The sequence below is a fragment of the Labeo rohita genome, chromosome 8, assembly GCF_022985175.1.
Source record: "Labeo rohita strain BAU-BD-2019 chromosome 8, IGBB_LRoh.1.0, whole genome shotgun sequence".
Classification (NCBI taxonomy): domain Eukaryota; kingdom Metazoa; phylum Chordata; class Actinopteri; order Cypriniformes; family Cyprinidae; genus Labeo; species Labeo rohita.
Window position 1 is genome coordinate 24,608,294 of NC_066876.1, and position 17,592 is coordinate 24,625,885.

Below are 17,592 nucleotides of genomic sequence, written 5' to 3' on the forward strand. Positions count from 1 at the left end.
CCTGATGCAGCTGTTGTCTGAAAAGAGAAATCAACCGTGGCTTCACCCTGTAATAGGTACAGATCCTCAGGGAGGTCAGCTGTCATTGTTGTCACACGTTCCACACTGAGGCTGATGTATTTTTAGCAGGTGCTGTGATCCCTTATCGGACTCTTCCCTATTGTGCCAGAGCGTTGTGTTACCACTGCATGAGACTTTCCCTTTAGCTAACCGTGTACAAAAATTTAAACCAACAAGTCTGATGGGGAATTATAAATCAAGACCCACTCAAACCTGTACAGGTAAACATTAAGTGTTTTTAATTGATTGTTTGATTAGTTTAGTTCATGACAATCATGATAATGTTTAAAAGATTACAATATTTTCAATCTTTCAATCCTTGTTGACATTTACCGTCTCTGCTGACAGTGAGTAATGATTGTTCTGTATGTAAAACTGGATTACAATGTCCATGCTGTGGTCTTGATTCAATTTTTTTTGCTTTAGATGAGTGGAAAAAGAAAGTGAGCGAGTCATATTCTGTTATCATTGAGAGACTGGAGGAAGACTTGAAAATTAAGGAGGAGGAGTTCAAGGAACTCAAGCATGTTTTCAGGTGAGACTGACTGAAACTATGATTTGTTAGTATTATTAGCGTTTACAAACATGACTTAAGGTGTGGACTTCTATTTTAATAATGCTACTGAGGAAAGAGTGAACGTATAGATCTGCTTTTTAACTGTATCTTGGTTTAAGCACATAAAGTTACCAATTTTTCTGTTTCTTTTTTTATATATATACAGCTCAGATGAAGCATTCAATAAAGTGAACCTGAATTATCGCACAGAAGGTGGACTGTCCCTGCTGCATCTCTGCTGTGTATGTGGAGGTAAAGCCATAATGCAATGATTTGTTCATTTTGAATCCTTATTTATTACTCATTCCAACATTATATTAAATCACTGTTGTTTCACTCTGAAATAATACTTGACTTGCTTTGTAGGAGTGAATTTTCCCCTTTTGATTTGCTAGGTGCATTACATTTAGTTGTTATGGTACTTTAATGCAATTTGCGTTGTTCTTTCTTTGCCTTCAGGGAATAAAGCTCATATCAGGACCCTTATGCTGAAAGGTCTGCGTCCATCCAGACTTACCCGGAATGGATTCACAGCACTCCACCTAGCTGCATTTAAGGTCAGTCAAGGGTTAAAGGAGATGTTCACTTCCAGAATGAAAATTTCTTGATAATTTATTCACCCCCATGTCATCCAAAATGTTCATGTCTTTCTTCAGTCGAAAAGAAATGAATGTTTCTGAGGAAAACATTCCAGGATTTTTCTCCATATAGTAGACTTCAATGGTGATTGCACAAGCAAGACAAGCATTTGTGGTTAAAAATGATATAAGTTTTTGTTTTTTTAAGAAAATGACATTTCACTAGATAAGACCCTTATTCCTCGGCTGGGATGGTGTAGAGTCCTTTAAAGTTGCATTGAAAATGCATTTTGGACCTTCAACCCGTTGGCCACCATTGAAGTTGACTATATGAAGAAAATTCCTGTAATGTATTTTCTCAAAAAACGTAATTTCTTTGCGACTAAAGAAAGAAAGACATGAGGGTGAACTTATCTTTTAATAATCCAAAATGTTGTGTGCCAGGAATTGATAGTGTTCAAAATTTTATGATAAAGAATTAAGTTTCAACATCAAGAATTAATGTGATAACTTGTTACTTTTGTTTCTGTATTGTAGGGTAATGCTGAACTGGTCACTGCGCTGCTGCATGGTGGAGCAGATATCCAGCAGGTTGGGTACGGAGCCCTCACGGCCCTGCATATAGCAACTGTTGCGGCCCATCTTGAGGTGCGTTCTGGACCTATAGGGGTTTAAACTGCCATTCAGAAAGTTTGATGGAGTTTGTATGATAGACAAAGTTGAAAGGTTTTCCCTATGTTTATTTTTTTTTCAAGGTTGTTGATATTCTCTTGCAACACGGGGCGTATGTCAATGTCCAAGATGCAGTGTTTTTCACCCCTCTGCATATTGCAGCTTACTTTGGCCATGAGCAGGTCAGTCTTTACTTTGTATCATAAATGTATAGGGCTTCATAACAGGTCGCTCATGATCTTTTTCTCTTGTGAAACAGGTATGCAAGCTCCTGATGAAGTTTGAGGCTGATGTCAATGCGAGTGGAGAGGTGGGAGACAGACCGCTACATCTGGCTGCAGCTAAAGGCTATCTGGGCATTGTCAAACAGCTGATGGGTGATGGCAGCAAAACTGATAGTAAGAGTTTTCTTGTATCAATATATCGACATTTAATTGATATAACATCTATTAAAGGGGTCATCGGATGCTAAGTTCACTTTTACATGTTGTTTGAACATTAAGGTTTTTGGCAGTGTATGTACAAATCTACCCTATAATGATAAAAATCCATGCAGTGGTTTTTAATTAATCTGTAAAAATAATTTCCCTTTTTCAAATCGAGCCGTTCTCAGATGCCTGTCGTTGTGGTGTCACACCCACAATGGCCGCTCCCACGATAGTTGATTGACATGAGCGTCTTACCTCAGATCAGCTGTAACAGTCCGCCCTCTTTGTTTCAATGCTGGAGCAGGGATGTAAGTTAGACAAGAATATCTCCGATTGAGCGATTGAGGTGTTGTGTTGCTGGATGTAATAATGAACATAGTGGTCGTCATTTACTCCTGACATCTGAGCCGCTGAAGATGCAGTAGATTACGTTTGTTTGTGAAGGGAATGCACCTCCCGATCTACATATATCCGTCTATGTTCGTGCGAATCATTCATGATCCAGCTTCACTTACAGCAGAAGTGAGTATAAGGGTTTTTTTTATGAATCTTTGTGATCGCCTTTCCTAATAATGTGCTAGTTAGCAAGTTTAGTGGCTAAATGCGGCTAAAGTAAACAGGCTTGTCACTCCACAGAGAGAAGAGAGGGGCGGGGCGAGCAGAGCTCATTTGCATTTAAAGCAGCCTCGACCAGAATGAGATGATTTTTTGCAGAGCTCATTTTGACAGGGTAAAAAGGGTGTTGTTTTACACAACCATTGAGAATTTTTAACCAAAGTATATTATACGTATATATTGATCCTAAAGAATCATATCAACTTGTGGAAAATGGGCATCCGATGACCCCTTTAAAGGGAAAGTTCACCCAAAAATGAACATTCTGTCATTAATTACTCATCCTCATAAACTTGATGAAATCTGAGAACTTTCTGGCTCTGCATAGACAGAAACATATAGCAATGGTACTCTTGTGAACGCATATCGAAGACCGACACAGAAGAGAAGAAATTGCTGAATAAAGTCATTATTTTTGTTTTCTTTGTGCACTATTCATAGCTACATAAAATTATTCTCATAGCTACATAAAATTACGGTTGATTCACTGATGTCACATGGACTATATTAACAATGTCAGTACTACCTTTCTGGGCTTTGAACATGGTAGTTGCGTTGGATTTTATCAAAAATATCTTAATTTGTGTTCCAAAAATGAACAAAGGTCTTTTGGAACGACGAGGGTGAGTAATTAATGACTAAATTTTCATTTTTGGGTGTCTGTATCTCCTATTCAGTCAATGCTCAAGACAACGAGGACCATGTTCCCCTTCATTTCTGCTCTCGATTTGGACACCATGAGGTTGTCCGTTTCCTGCTGCAGGGCACCTTTGACATACAGCCGCACTCTGTCAACATCTATGGGGACACACCTCTCCACCTGTGAGTTCACCTTAGAAGTGAATCACACACAACACAAGGTGGCAGTTAAACTCAACAAATCACTAAAGTAATGAAATAATCTTACAGTGATTTTGATTTGAGTCTCATGTTCCTCGTCAGAGCTTGCTACAATGGAAAATTTGAAGTGGTGCAAGAGATTATTCAGTTGTCTGGCACAGAGAGTCTGTCTAAGGAGAACATCTTCAGTGAGACAGCTTTTCACAGGTAACCTTTCTCAGTTTGTAACTTTTTTATTAATTTAGGCATTTCATGAATATTAGAAATGTGTTTTTCTCCAATTACAGATTTCACCTGTATATTTTCACCTGTATTCACCTGTTAAAGAATTACTCAACTTTCAAAATAAAAATTTCCTGATAATGTACTCACCCCCATGTCATTCAAGATGTTCATGTCTTTCTTTCTTCAGATGAAAAGAGGAAATGTTTTTTTTGAGGAAAACATTCTAGGATTATTCTCCATATAATGGACTTCAATGGCGCTCAACGATTTGAAGGTTAAAAATTCAAAGGGCTCTACGCAATCCCAGTCAAGGAATAAGGGTCTTATCTAACGAAATAATCTGTTATTTTCAACCAAAAAAATGTACGAGTTATATATTTTGTAACCTCAAATGCTCATCTTGTCTAGCTCTGTGATGCACATGTGTGCTCTGTGCACTCCGGTTCAAGACAGGGTATGTCGAAAACTCCCATCTCATTTTCTCCTCCAACTTCAAAATCATCCTACATCGCTGCAGAAGTACCAAGCCAGTGTTTAAAGAGTGAACAGCAAAGGAGGTCAAACACCCTCAACAAAAAAAGGTAAAACAGCAATGTAGGGCGATTTTAAAGTTGGAGGAAAAAAATGAGATCTGAATTTTTCGACCTGTCCTAACTATCTTGAGTGCACGAAGTATGCATGCGCAATCACAGAGCAAGACAAGACCAGTGTTGCCAGGTCTATGGTTTTCCTGAATATTTTAACGCTGTTGCCGTGGCTTGTTTTTGATGTCCGCGGGTTGAAGCGACCCCAATAATGTCATATTTAGCCCCTGAAATACGAACCCCAGCAAAAAAATATGTATTTTATCCCCCAGAAACTGTTTTTAATGGGGAACCCCCTCGAAATGCAATTGAGCTAGTTTTGGGCTAGTTTTGAGTAGCAATTGGGTGGGTTTTGTTGTGAAAACCTGGCAACCCTGGACAAGATGAGCTTTTGAGTTTAAAAAGTATGTAATTTTTTTTTTTTTTTTTTAGGAAATAACAGATTATGTAGCAAACCATCAATGTTCAATGTTTTCCTCAAAAACTTTAATTTTTTTCATCTGAAGAAAGGGGTGAGTAAATTATCAGGGAATTTTTATTCTGGAAGTGTAGTAATCCTTTAAGACATCAATTGTGACACACTAAATGAAGGTCTACTTGTATTCTGTAGTGCCTGCACCTATGGCAAGAACCTAGAAATGGTCAAGTATCTGCTCAGTCAGAATGCTGTGAGCATCAACCATCAGGGGCGAGATGGACACACAGGTAGGATGACAGCAGTAATCTGTGGTTGACATCAAAAACGATGACAAAAATTACTGCTCTCATCATCTATGTCTTGATATCTCAGTGTTTTAAGACAGCTGACATATGTTGTGAATTATGGTGATAGTCTGGTTGATTTCCGAAACAACAGGTCTGCATAGTGCCTGTTTCCATGGACACATCCGACTGGTCCAGTTTCTTTTGGACAACGGGGCAGATATGAATCTGGTGGCTTGTGACCCCAGCCGTTCCAGTGGGGAAAAGGATGAACAGACTTGCTTAATGTGGGCCTATGAGAAAGGTTATTTTATATCTATGTATCTATAAATGTTATTTTCTATCTATCTATCTAACTCTAAAGGCTAAACATGACTGAAAAAAGCCTTGATTTTCATATTTGTGACTGACAAATATACATTTTACTGTATACATGTTATGATCCATGTGTGAATGTTCATTTTAGGTCATGATGCCATTGTTACTCTGCTAAAACACTACAAACGACCTCAGGATGATTCACCCTGCAATGAATATTCTCAACCAGGAGGGGGTATGAGACACTTTCCACATGTAACCTGACAGATTTGTACTATGAATTAGCTGGTTGGAAACTTCTGTCGCAGTTGTGAATTTTAGGGAAAGTGTGAGAGTGTTTTGTTGTTGTTGTTGTTGTTTCTGTTGCAGATGGATCTTATGTTTCTGTTCCCTCTCCCCTGGGAAAGATTAAAAGTATGACTAAAGGTAAAAAACACACACACACACACATACACAGAGTTAGCTGACTCCATGAATCACTGTTGCTATGAGACTCTTTTAATGTCCTGAAATACTGCTACCCACAGTCACCAAAATCTTCTGAGAGTCAGTGAGTCAGAAACTGTCTTCAAACATCCTCCTACTGCGTAATTGCTAGAGTTTAAGCCTTTAGTTGGTGTCTTTCATGACTCACAGGCATATGTCAACAACATAAGTTAAATGAAACGTGAGAGTTTCATATGATGATTGATGTGAAGGTATTAAACAAACAAACTCCTCTTTTCTCCTCAGAGAAGGCAGATGTGCTGCTCCTGAGAGCAAGTCTTCCATCAAACTTCCACCTTCAACTTTCTGAACTGGAGTTTAACGAGATTATTGGATCAGGTACCGCAGTTTAATAATAAATATTAACTCTCTCTGAGTCTCCATTAAACCCTAATCCACTAAAACGCATCCATAGGTTCCTTTGGAAAGGTCTACAAAGGAAGGTGCCGCAATAAGATAGTTGCAATTAAACGGTAAGCTCTTTTCTAATTGTCCACATCATGTATACAAAGTGAACTGCCATGACCTTCATACCGTTCCACAGGTACCGTGCAAACACATACTGCTCAAAGTCGGATACGGATATGTTCTGTCGGGAGGTGTCCATCCTGTGTCGTCTCAACCACCCCTGTGTGATCCAGTTTGTGGGGGCATGTTTGGACGACCCCAGTCAGTTCGCAATAGTAACCCAATATGTGTCCGGAGGATCACTGTTCTCACTGTTACACGAGCAGAAGAGGTGATTTTAAGAATACTATGTGTATGTATAAATGTGTATACACTAATGTTCAAAAGAAATTCATATCCCTGCATGAAAAAATACTGTAGTAAAATGTAGTATTTACAATAGTAAACTGTAGTAAATTGTAGTATACTGTAGTATATTATAGTATTTACTACACTTTGTTAATTTACACTACAGCATAATATAGTATTGACTACAGTGAGTTCATAAACTAGTAAATACTGTAGTAAACATTAGAATTTACTGTAGTAAATTGTAGTACACTGTAGTATATTGTAGCATGTACTACATTTTGTTAATTTATACTACGGCATACTGTAGTAATGACTATAGTGAGTTCATAAACTAGTAAATACTGTAGTAAAGCGTATTTACTTTAGTAAACTGTAGTAAATGTCTGTAGTAATGACTATAGTAAGTACATAAACTGTAGTAAAAACTGTAGCAAACTAGTAAATTGTAGTGCACTGTAGTATACTATAGTATTTACTATTTGTTAATTTATACTACAGCATACTGTAGTAATGACTATAGTAAGTTCATAAACTAGTAAATACTGTAGTAAACGTTAGTATTTACTATAGTAAACTAGTAAATTGTAGTACACTGTAGTATATTATACTATGTACTACACTTTGTTAATTTATCATACAGCATACTGTAGTAATGACTATAGTAAGTTCATAAACTGGTAAATACTGTAGTAAACATTGGTATTTACTATAGTAAACTGTAGTAAATTGTAGTACACTGTAATATATTATACTTTGTACTACACTTTTAATTTATACTACATCATACTGTAGTAATGGCATTAGTGAGTTCATAAACTGTAGTAAATACTGTAGTAAAGCATATTTACTTAAGTAAACTGCAGTAAATTGTAATATACTGTACTATATTATACTATTTACTACACTTTGTTAATTTATAGTACAGCATACTGTAGTAGTGACTATAGTGAGTTCAAAAACTAGTAAATACTGTAGCAAATTTTAGTATTTACTATAGTTAACTGTAGTAAATTGTAGTACACTGTAATATATTATAGTTTTTACTACACTTAGTTTATACTACGGCATACTGTAGTATTGACTATAGTGAGTTCATAAACTAGTAAATTAACTAGTAAAATAAACTAGTATTTACTATAGTAAATTGTAACATACTAAAGCATACTACTACACTTTGTTAATTTATACTACAGCATACTGTAGTAATGACTATAGTAAATTCATAAACTAGTAAATACTGTAGTAAATGTTGGTATTTACTATAGTAAACTGTAGAAAATATTGTAGTAAAGCATATTTACTTCAGTAAAATGCAGTAAATTGTAGTACACTGTAATATATTATAATTTTTACTACACTTTATAATACAGCGTACTGTAGTATTGACTATAGTGAGTTCATAAACAAGTAAACTAACTAGTAAAATAAACTGTAGTATTTACTGTAGTAAATTGTAGTATACTGGTATGTACAGTGTGGTATGTACTACACTTCGTTCATTTATACTACAGCATACTCTAGTATTAACTATAGTGAGTTTGTAAACTGCGGTAAAATTGGGTTTTTACTATAGTAAACTTAGTAAAACTGTAGTATATTATAGTATTTACTAATGGATGCTCTAACATAATGTGATATTGTTTTTCATTTATATAATGTTACAAAAGATTTCTGTTTTAAATAAATGTTATTTAAAAACATTCAAAAATTCTTTCAACCCCAAACTTTTAGATGTAATGTACACTGAGTAATTTCTTTATAGCATGCATTTTGTATATATAAAACAGTACTGCAGTGTTGATTGGGAGTGTGGGGAGATTTGATTACATAACTTGCATTGTTTTATGAAAGTGGGTGGTCAGTGTTCCAGTTCCCATTTCCATAGTAACAGCAACTTTTCTGATTGGTGGAACTTGACAATAAGGTTCATAAATAGGGTCATTTTCAAAAGTTGGAGAAGTCCTGACTAGAACTAGAACTATAAAAGAAAGATATCCGAAGCAATTTAGGATGTGTTTATAAGACCTGCATTAAAGCCTCTAAGTGTCTGATTTCTTCTTAGTGCTCCATATGCTGTTTCAAGGTGATCATCATCTCATTGATCTGTTTGAGTTGGAATGATGGGTTTGTGTATTGATCAGTGGTGAGGAGGAGGTGTTCACTTAATGATGTCTTTACATCCAGAATCATCGATCTGCAGTCCAAGCTCATCATTGCCATTGATGTGGCGAAGGGCATGGAGTATCTGCACAATCTGACCCAACCAATCATTCACCGAGACCTTAATAGGTTAGTCACCCTCATTATCATCACATGCTTCGTTCAATAATCAGTGTGTTTCTCGGTCCATTTGTTTAAACCAGCCTATTATATGATAATCAGTATATTTTTAGACTGTCAAGGCAGGCGGCAGTGATTAAATGTAGGATTCTGAGCTCATTGTTTTAAACCTCCCTTCACCCAATGATATCTTTTCAGTCATAATATTCTGCTCTATGAAGATGGACATGCTGTGGTGGCTGATTTTGGAGGTATGAAATGTCACACACACTTAACATCGAACAAAGTCTTACCACAGTCTTCCATGCTTTTACTACGTTTGAGTCAAGTTGAAAATCCTGGATTCAAAATCTAATTTATGGCTGTAAAAAAAACCTGAGAGTTTTAGGATGTTGAAAAGCTGAAAACAAAAACATTTTGACATAAAATGAAGAAAAAAAGGGACAAACCACACCCAAAGATATTAAATTTCATGCTTCAAATTGACTTTTCACTCAAACTGTTGTGTTGATAATATAATTTGTAATGAAAAATCTATTCCACAGTTTATGTAATGAAATATTTCCATATTGTTCTGCAGAGTCTCGCTTCCTGTTGTCTGTGGATGAGGATAACATGACCAAACAACCTGGGGTACATGCATTTAGTGCTTGTTTGATTCTGTATTAATTATCACCTTAAAAAGGTAATGCAATAATAACCTGCTTCAGCAGTTTTAATACTGCTTACACTGTGGTTTTGTCTCTCTTGTACGTCACGTTAAGTACGTCAGTGTGTCTTTGGGGGTATGTGTGCTTGTCCTTTGGGGTTAGCAAGCTTTTTGTAAGTCACACATTGTTTTGTGTTTGTCATTTTGCTCCCATGATGCTGTGCAGAACCTGCGTTGGATGGCCCCAGAGGTGTTTACCCAATGTACACGCTATACGGTGAAAGCGGACATGTTCAGCTATGCTCTCTGCCTATGGGAGCTGCTCACGGGGGAGATTCCATTCGCACATCTCAAACCAGGCACTGCAATACCTAATATTGACCTTCAATCCCCTTTAGACTGGGTTATGAAGTTTCATTTTATCTGTACTTAACAAAATATTAATTGTAAAACAGTAAAAGCATAGTTCACCCAAAACTTAAATTTTGCTGTAAATGTATTTACCGTCTGACCATCTAAGATATAGTTTGTTTCCTCATTTTTCATTTTGTTTCTCACCTCAGTTTCTTTTCGAAACAGATTTGGAGAAATTTAGCATAACATCACTTGCTCACCTCTGCAGTGAATGGGTGCCGTCAGAATGAGAGTTCAAACAGCTGATAAAAACATCACAGTAATCCACAAGTAATCCACATGACTACAGTCCATCAATTAACGTCTTGTGAAGTGAAAATCTGTGTGTTTGTAAGTGTGTTTAACTGCAACCCTTGGTTCTGAATCAGAAGAGAAATATGCAGAGATCAAAACTGTTAAAGGAGAAGTCCACTTCCAGAACAACAATTTACAAATAATTTACTCACCCCCTTGTCATCCAAGATGTTCATGTCTTTCTGTCTTCAGTCGTAAAGAAATTATGGTTTTTGAGGAAAGTATTTCAGGATTTTTCTGCATATAATGGACTTCATTGGTGCCCCGAATTTGAACTACCAAAATGCAGTTTAAATGCAGGTAGAAGATGTCAAAAAACTCAAATCGAATCGTCTGACATCATTGTACCTTTTTGTTTGTAAACAGCGTTTGACTTGCACTTTCTTAGTCTTTGCACGTTCGCTTTGTAAACACTGGGTCTGTGGTTCCGCCTACATTCGGCGTGACCTTTCGACGTGATTCAATAGTACGTGAACGCGCAACCCAGAGCCTGTGCTACACAAGCTTTTAAAAAGTATACACATTTTTATTTTCCGAAAAAAATGAGTGATCGTTTCGCTAGATAAGAAACTTCTTCCTCGGCTGGGACCGTTTAGAGCCCTTTGAAGCTGCATTTAAACTACATTTTGGAAGTTCAAAATCGGGGGCACCAATGAAGTCCATTATATGGAGAAAAATCCTGAAATGTTTTCCTCAAAAAACATAATTTCTTCACGACTGAAGACAGAAAGACATGAACATCTTGGATGACAAGGGGGTGAGTAAATTACTTGTGAATTGTTGTTCTGGAAGTGGAGTTCTCCTTTAACAAGCGAAAACAGTCTAAAGCAGTTCTAAACTAATGTTTAATAAAAATGCCTTAATGGATTTGTTTCATACAAATGTGCAGCTTTTCGCTTCACAAGACATTAATTGATGGACTGGAGTTGTGTGGATTAGTTGTAGATTATTATGATGTTTTTTCGGCTGTTTGGACTCTCATTCTGACGGCACCCATTCACTGCAGAGGATCCGTTGGTGAGCATTTTGGGTGAACTATTCCTTTAAAAATATATTAAAACTGATTAAAATAAATATAAATAAAATACAATAAATATTGGAATAAAATTAAATTCTTTGAAAAGTATATTAATATTATAATAATATAAATCATTTTTAAATAAAAAGGTCTCACCCTTATCTCTGTAAACACTTTACAGCTGCAGCCGCTGCAGATATGGCGTATCATCACGTCCGCCCTCCTGTCGGATACTCGATTCCCAAACCCATCTCAGCACTGCTGATGAGGGGCTGGAATGTCTGTCCAGAGGTAAGTGACCCACATCTAGCCCAAAATGTGCTCAGGAAAATACACATACAGTAGGTTTATCAAGAGAAATGCAGACTTACTTCAAATCCATGTAAAATAGTATTAAAAACAGTATGAAATTAGATTAGTTGCGTCTCCACAGTTTACACTATTGCAAGTACATAAAACATCATTTAAATAAGTTAAAAGTTGGAATAAAGAGTTTAATCTAATTTAGGATTATTCAAATTCTTCAAATCTATTAAATTTAATCCATTCATGAACTACTACTCTGTGCCACTGAGAGTGTTTATAATTACCCAGAATGCCTTATCTCTGTAGCTCAGGACAAGTCATATTTCTATTTTTGTTGATTAGCATCCAGTTGCTAGCCTACCTGGTCTCTCTACAACAAACCTGTGCCAGGTGTTTTGTCTTATACAGCGTCTTTGCAATGTTCTCAGCACTGGTCCCTCAGGTGCATGGCTGAAACTGTGTCAAGCGTGCTTGTTAGGAATGTGCCCTGGTACCAAGTGCAGCTTGACACTATTCTCTAGAGCACAGAGCTTTTGCTGAGCAACACTTTAAAAGAGCCAGGATGCTAACAGCCTCTACAGTGCTTTCATTTAGTGTTGCTTAAAGGGACAGCTCACCCAAAAAACAAAAAATACCCCATGATTTACTTACCCTCAAGCCATCCTAGTTGTATATGACTTTCTTCTTTCAGATGAATACAATTAGAGTTATATAAAAAAAATGTCCAGGCTCTTCCAAGCTTATAATGGCAGTGAATGGCTGTCGAGATTTTGAAGTTCAATAAAGTGAATCCATCCATCATAAAACGTGCTCCACACAGCTCCGGCGGGTTAATAAAGACCTTCTGAAGTGAATCAATGTATTTATGTATAAAAATATCCATATTTAAAACTTTATAAACTGTAATCTCTAGTTTACTTATATTTAACTCATATACATCTAGGATGGCTTGAGGGTAAGTAAATCATGGAGTATTTTTGGGGGAAGGGGGTGAACTATCCCTTTAAAAAGATGAACATATTGTTAAACACTATATTCAGTGACAATACTGCTTTATATTTTAATACATTACATTTTTGAAATTATGTAATTTATTCATGTGATCAAAGCTAAATCATTACTCCAGTCATCAGTGTCACATGATATATATATACACAAAATGATGGCCAAAAGTATTGGCACCCTTGCAATTCTCTCAGAAAATAGTTTCAGTTGCAAATGTTTTGGTACTCACATGTTTTTTTTTTTGTTTTTTTTTTGTTGTTGTTTGTTTGCATTGGAACAACACAAAAAAACAGAGAAGAAAAGTCAAATCTGATACAATTCCACACAGAACCCAAAAAATGCACTGGACAAAATTATTGGCACCCTTAACTTAATATTTGGTAGCACCCCCTTTGGAAAAAATAACTGAAATCAATCACTTCCTGTAACTATGAATGAGTTTCTTACACCTCTCTACTGGAATTTTAGACCACTTTTCTTTTGCAAACTGCTCCAGGTCATTCAGATTTGAAAGATGTCTTCTCCCAACTGTTGTTTTGAGATCTCTCCACAGGTGTTCTATGGGATTCAGATCTGGACTCATTGCTGGCCATTTCAGAACTCTCCAGCACTTTGTTTGTAACCATTTCTGAGTGCTTTTTGAAAGTGTGTTTCAGGTCATTGTCCTGCTGGAAGACCCATGACCTTTGGTGGAGATGCAGCTTTCTGACACTGGCCACTACATTGTGCCCCAAAATTCTTTGGTAATCATGAGATTTCATGATACCGTTCACACAGTCAAGGCATTCAGTGCCAGAAGCAGCAAAGCAACCCCAAAACATCTTTGAACCTTCACCGTGTTTGACTGTAGGGACTGTGTTCTTTTCTTTGAAGGCCTCATTTCTTTTTCTGTAAACAGTGTCATGATGTCCTTCACCAAAAGGCTCTATTTTTGTCTCATCTGGCCACAGTATGTTCTCCCAGAAGGATTGTGGCTTTGTCACATAAGTTTTGGCAAACTCCAATCTTGCTTTTTTATGCCTTTGTGTCAGCAGTGGTGTCCTCCTGGGTCTCCTACCATAGCATCTGTTTTCATTCAGATGGCGACGGACAGTGCGAGCTGACACTGTTGTACCCTGTGTCTGCAGATCAGCTTAAATTTGTTTGGAAGTTAATCAGGGTTCTTTATCCACCATTCGAACAATCCTTCGTTGTAATTTTTCATTAATTTTGCTCTTCCGTCCACGTCCAGGGAGGTTATCTACAGTGCCATGGGCTGTAAACCTCTTGATGATATTGTGCACAGTGGACACAGGAACATTAAGATCTCTGGAGATGGACTTGTAGCCTTGAGATTGTCCACGTTTTTCCACAATTTTTTTCTCTCAAATCCACAGAAAACTCTTTACACTTCTTTCTTTTCTCCATGCTCAGCGTGACACATAACACAAAAGTTGAGTCAACTTTTCTCCATTTTAACTGGTTGCAAGTGTGATTACTATATTGCCCCACACCTTTTACTTGTGTCTAAATACAAATTATAGGAGCATCACATGCTTGAAAAGCAATTATTTTTTTATAATTTTTTTACCAATATTTTTGGCCATGACTGTGTGTGTATATATATATATATATATATATATATATATGTATATATATTTCTTTTTAACCCTGATCATTTGAACTGTGGTGTATATATAGTCTTCATGATCTTTGTTATGGTTAAACCTTCTTTATGTGTTTTTTTTTTCTTTTGGTCTCTCTTCTCTGATGAAGAACTGTGTCTGGTCTTTTGAAGTCCTTCTCTCTGAATGATGCTTAAGCAGCGATCAGCAAGTCCACTTCAGCAGAGCAGCTGATTGGATAGCCAGAGATTATTTCCTGTACTTAAAACCTCTCTGGTGCAAACCTCTCTGATGAAAATCCCCTATTTTTGACTCTCTCTGACAGGAAAGACCTGAGTTTTCAGAAGTGGTTGCCAAACTAGAGGAATGCCTGTGTAACGTGGAGGTAGGTAACATACACATATAAATCTGCTTATATATTATTAATCTATTTGTCCAGTACTTAATCATATTTCTATGTGTGTCTAGCTTATGTCTCCAGCCTCCAGTAACAGCAGCGGATCTCTTTCGCCCTCATCTTCCACAGACTGCCTGGTAGCACGCGGCAGCCCAGGACGAAGTCACGTAGCCGCCCTTCGCTCGCGATTCGAGTTGGAATACGCCCTCAATGCCCGTGCCTATGCATTTTGGACCCAAAAGTATACAAACAAACACACAACGCTGTACAAACCTACACACTAGTCAGGAACAAGACTGTGATTTTGCAAACTGAGTTGGATTGGCTAAAAAAAGTGTCTCTACTCCGGCTTACTGCCAAACTACATTAGTGAGAAAACAAGTATGAATTTAAATAGAGGCCATTACGTCATACCCATGCATTAATGGAGGATTCAGGTCACCTTGCTCTTTTGTTTGGTCAGTGCTGTGCAGTCCAACCACAACACTTCTGTACAGTCTGAAGTGCTGTTGCTTGGAAACCGAGGCATGAAAACAAAAGAAAGAAGAGAACCTTTGCTGGTGGTCACCTCTTAATTCTTTATGGGTGGTGATGAATGCATGTGTGTTGTGGCGAAACCTGGCAACTGTCAACAAAACCGCCAACTGAGCAAATAACTAGAAGTCACTCCTACTTTGGAGCCTAAATTAGTCATAATCTTTGCAATATGATGTTTTATGTAATCAGTTCCAGCATGTTGATGGTATAAGCAATAAATCAGGCTAAAGTGACACTATGAATGACTAAATAGAAAACAAATTCAATAGAGGATCATCTGAGCAGGACAAACCCGGCAAGGCCTCATTGAGCTGATATGACAACAACAAAGAAACAGAAGTGTATCCTATTTAGCATCATTAAAATTTCATATAGCAGAAGAATCGTGCTTGTTCTGTGGTCTTTAGTGTAAACCAATACTAATCGCATTGTTGAATCAATTTTTTGACAGCTCTGGTCGGAGGTCTTCGCAGGGCTTGTCCCTGGATGAGCTGAGGAGGAACATGCAGTTCCCACCCATTGACCGAAACGGTTCGTGTCCAGCTGGAAATTATTATCAAATGCATGATTCATCTTTTTATGTAACAGCTTAATAGGGGGCAATGTTGTTTTTCATTTTAATATGGCAACAATCATGTTGATATAATCCATTCAAATTTGTTTTGAAGTTAACATGACATTTTCACAAAGATGAGGGCACTGTGCGTGTCAGCATATGGTGCAACAAGTGGGTGGTTGTATTGGAGTGTGTGTCAGTCACTGTGTTCTGTGCTGTTCCCGCAGGATATGTGTCAGATCCCATGAGCACCATGCGTTTCCATTCATGCAGCGGCAGTGGAAGTTTTGAGGACAGCAACTAGACGCAGCAACTCTCTGAAGAACATCACACGCAAACACACTTGCATACATGAAATGTCTGAATTACCATAATAATACGTTTTCGACTTTTAGAAACGACTATTCACTTTGTTGTCAAATGTTCAAAGAGCTTCTTCAAACCACTTCTTCAAACCACATGGTATGACAAACATGAATCACAAATGAGAACAGTTCAGGGAAGAATATCAGGATTGTAAACCACAATAATTATAACGATAATAATAATTCTGATTATTATGGTGAATGCACCGTAAGAACATTCACCAAGACATGAAAGTTCAGTCATTAATTACTCATCTTCATGTTGTTACGACCCCATAAGACCTTTGTTCATCTTCAGAACACAAATCAAGATATTTTTGATGAAATTCCGAGAGCTTTCTGACCCTGCATAGACAGCAATGCAACTGACACGTTCAAGTCCCAGATAGTTAGCAAGGACATCGAGAAAATAGTCCATGTGACATTAGTGGTTCAACTGTAATTTTATGATGCTACGTGAATACTGTATGTGCGCAAAGAAAATAGAAATAACAATTTTTTAAAACTATTTCTTCTCGTTTGTGTTAGTCTTCAACCCATGTTCACATATGTACCACAACGCATTTTTGCACACAAAAAGTATTCTTGTAACTTCATAAACTTTAGGTTGAACCACTGATGCCACATGGACTATTTTAACGATGACCTTACTTCCTTTCTGTGCCTTGAACGTGTCAGTTGTCTTGCTGTCTATGCAGTGTCAGAAAGCTCTTGGATTCAATCAAAAATATCTTAATTTTTGTTCCTAAGATGAACGAAGGCTTATGGATTTGGAATGACATGAGGGTGAGCAATTATTGACCCAATTTTAATTTTGGGGGGAACTATCCCTTTAATCTAGGCACATATTTGGATATTTTTTTCAGCTGTTGTGTTTTCTTTTGTATATGAATGAATAGTGTTACATTCATCTAAAAGTTTTGATTTGAAAGTCAAAACTTTTATTTTTGTTGTTGTACAAGGTTTTTATACTGTGTTTGGTGTTTCAATGTCGAATAAGCATCTGGTAGATCAGGACAAATAAAGTGTATTTCAGTATTTTATTCTAATTTTAAAAGCAAACACCTTTTTTAGACAAATAAGCCAGCGTGTGACAAAGATCATGATTGATGTCACCAACAACACGTGTACTATTAGAGCAATTTGGCCTTGCTTGTGGGATCAAAACATCTCAAGTTTTGATTTACTGTAACTCATGATCTGCATGATTATGACGAGAAACAAAGAAGGTGTCATAGCAATGTATGTGCACTAATTCAGTGTAAAATCATAAGAACACCATTAAACTATTGCCAAAAATCAGCAAGGTGTTCATGTCATTCACATCACACTGTGCATCTGCAC

General features: G+C 37.0%; 1 protein-coding gene across 1 annotated transcript; it reads left to right on the forward strand.

The window, feature by feature from the left end:
* The first annotated feature begins 158 nt into the window (after nt 1-158).
* tnni3k (TNNI3 interacting kinase) lies at nt 159-17,550 on the forward strand. The gene is made up of 25 exons (XM_051116974.1): nt 159-281; nt 487-595; nt 783-868; nt 1,076-1,173; nt 1,732-1,842; nt 1,950-2,048; nt 2,126-2,264; nt 3,587-3,731; nt 3,852-3,956; nt 5,169-5,263; nt 5,415-5,564; nt 5,727-5,813; nt 5,948-6,004; nt 6,311-6,403; nt 6,480-6,537; nt 6,609-6,803; nt 9,008-9,112; nt 9,302-9,354; nt 9,684-9,736; nt 9,979-10,111; nt 11,660-11,769; nt 14,719-14,778; nt 14,862-15,031; nt 15,779-15,858; nt 16,111-17,550. Exons 1-25 carry the CDS (start codon nt 242-244, stop codon nt 16,185-16,187), a joined length of 2,508 nt encoding a protein of 835 aa, XP_050972931.1. The 5' UTR covers nt 159-241; the 3' UTR covers nt 16,188-17,550.
* Nucleotides 17,551-17,592: the final 42 nt, after the last annotated feature.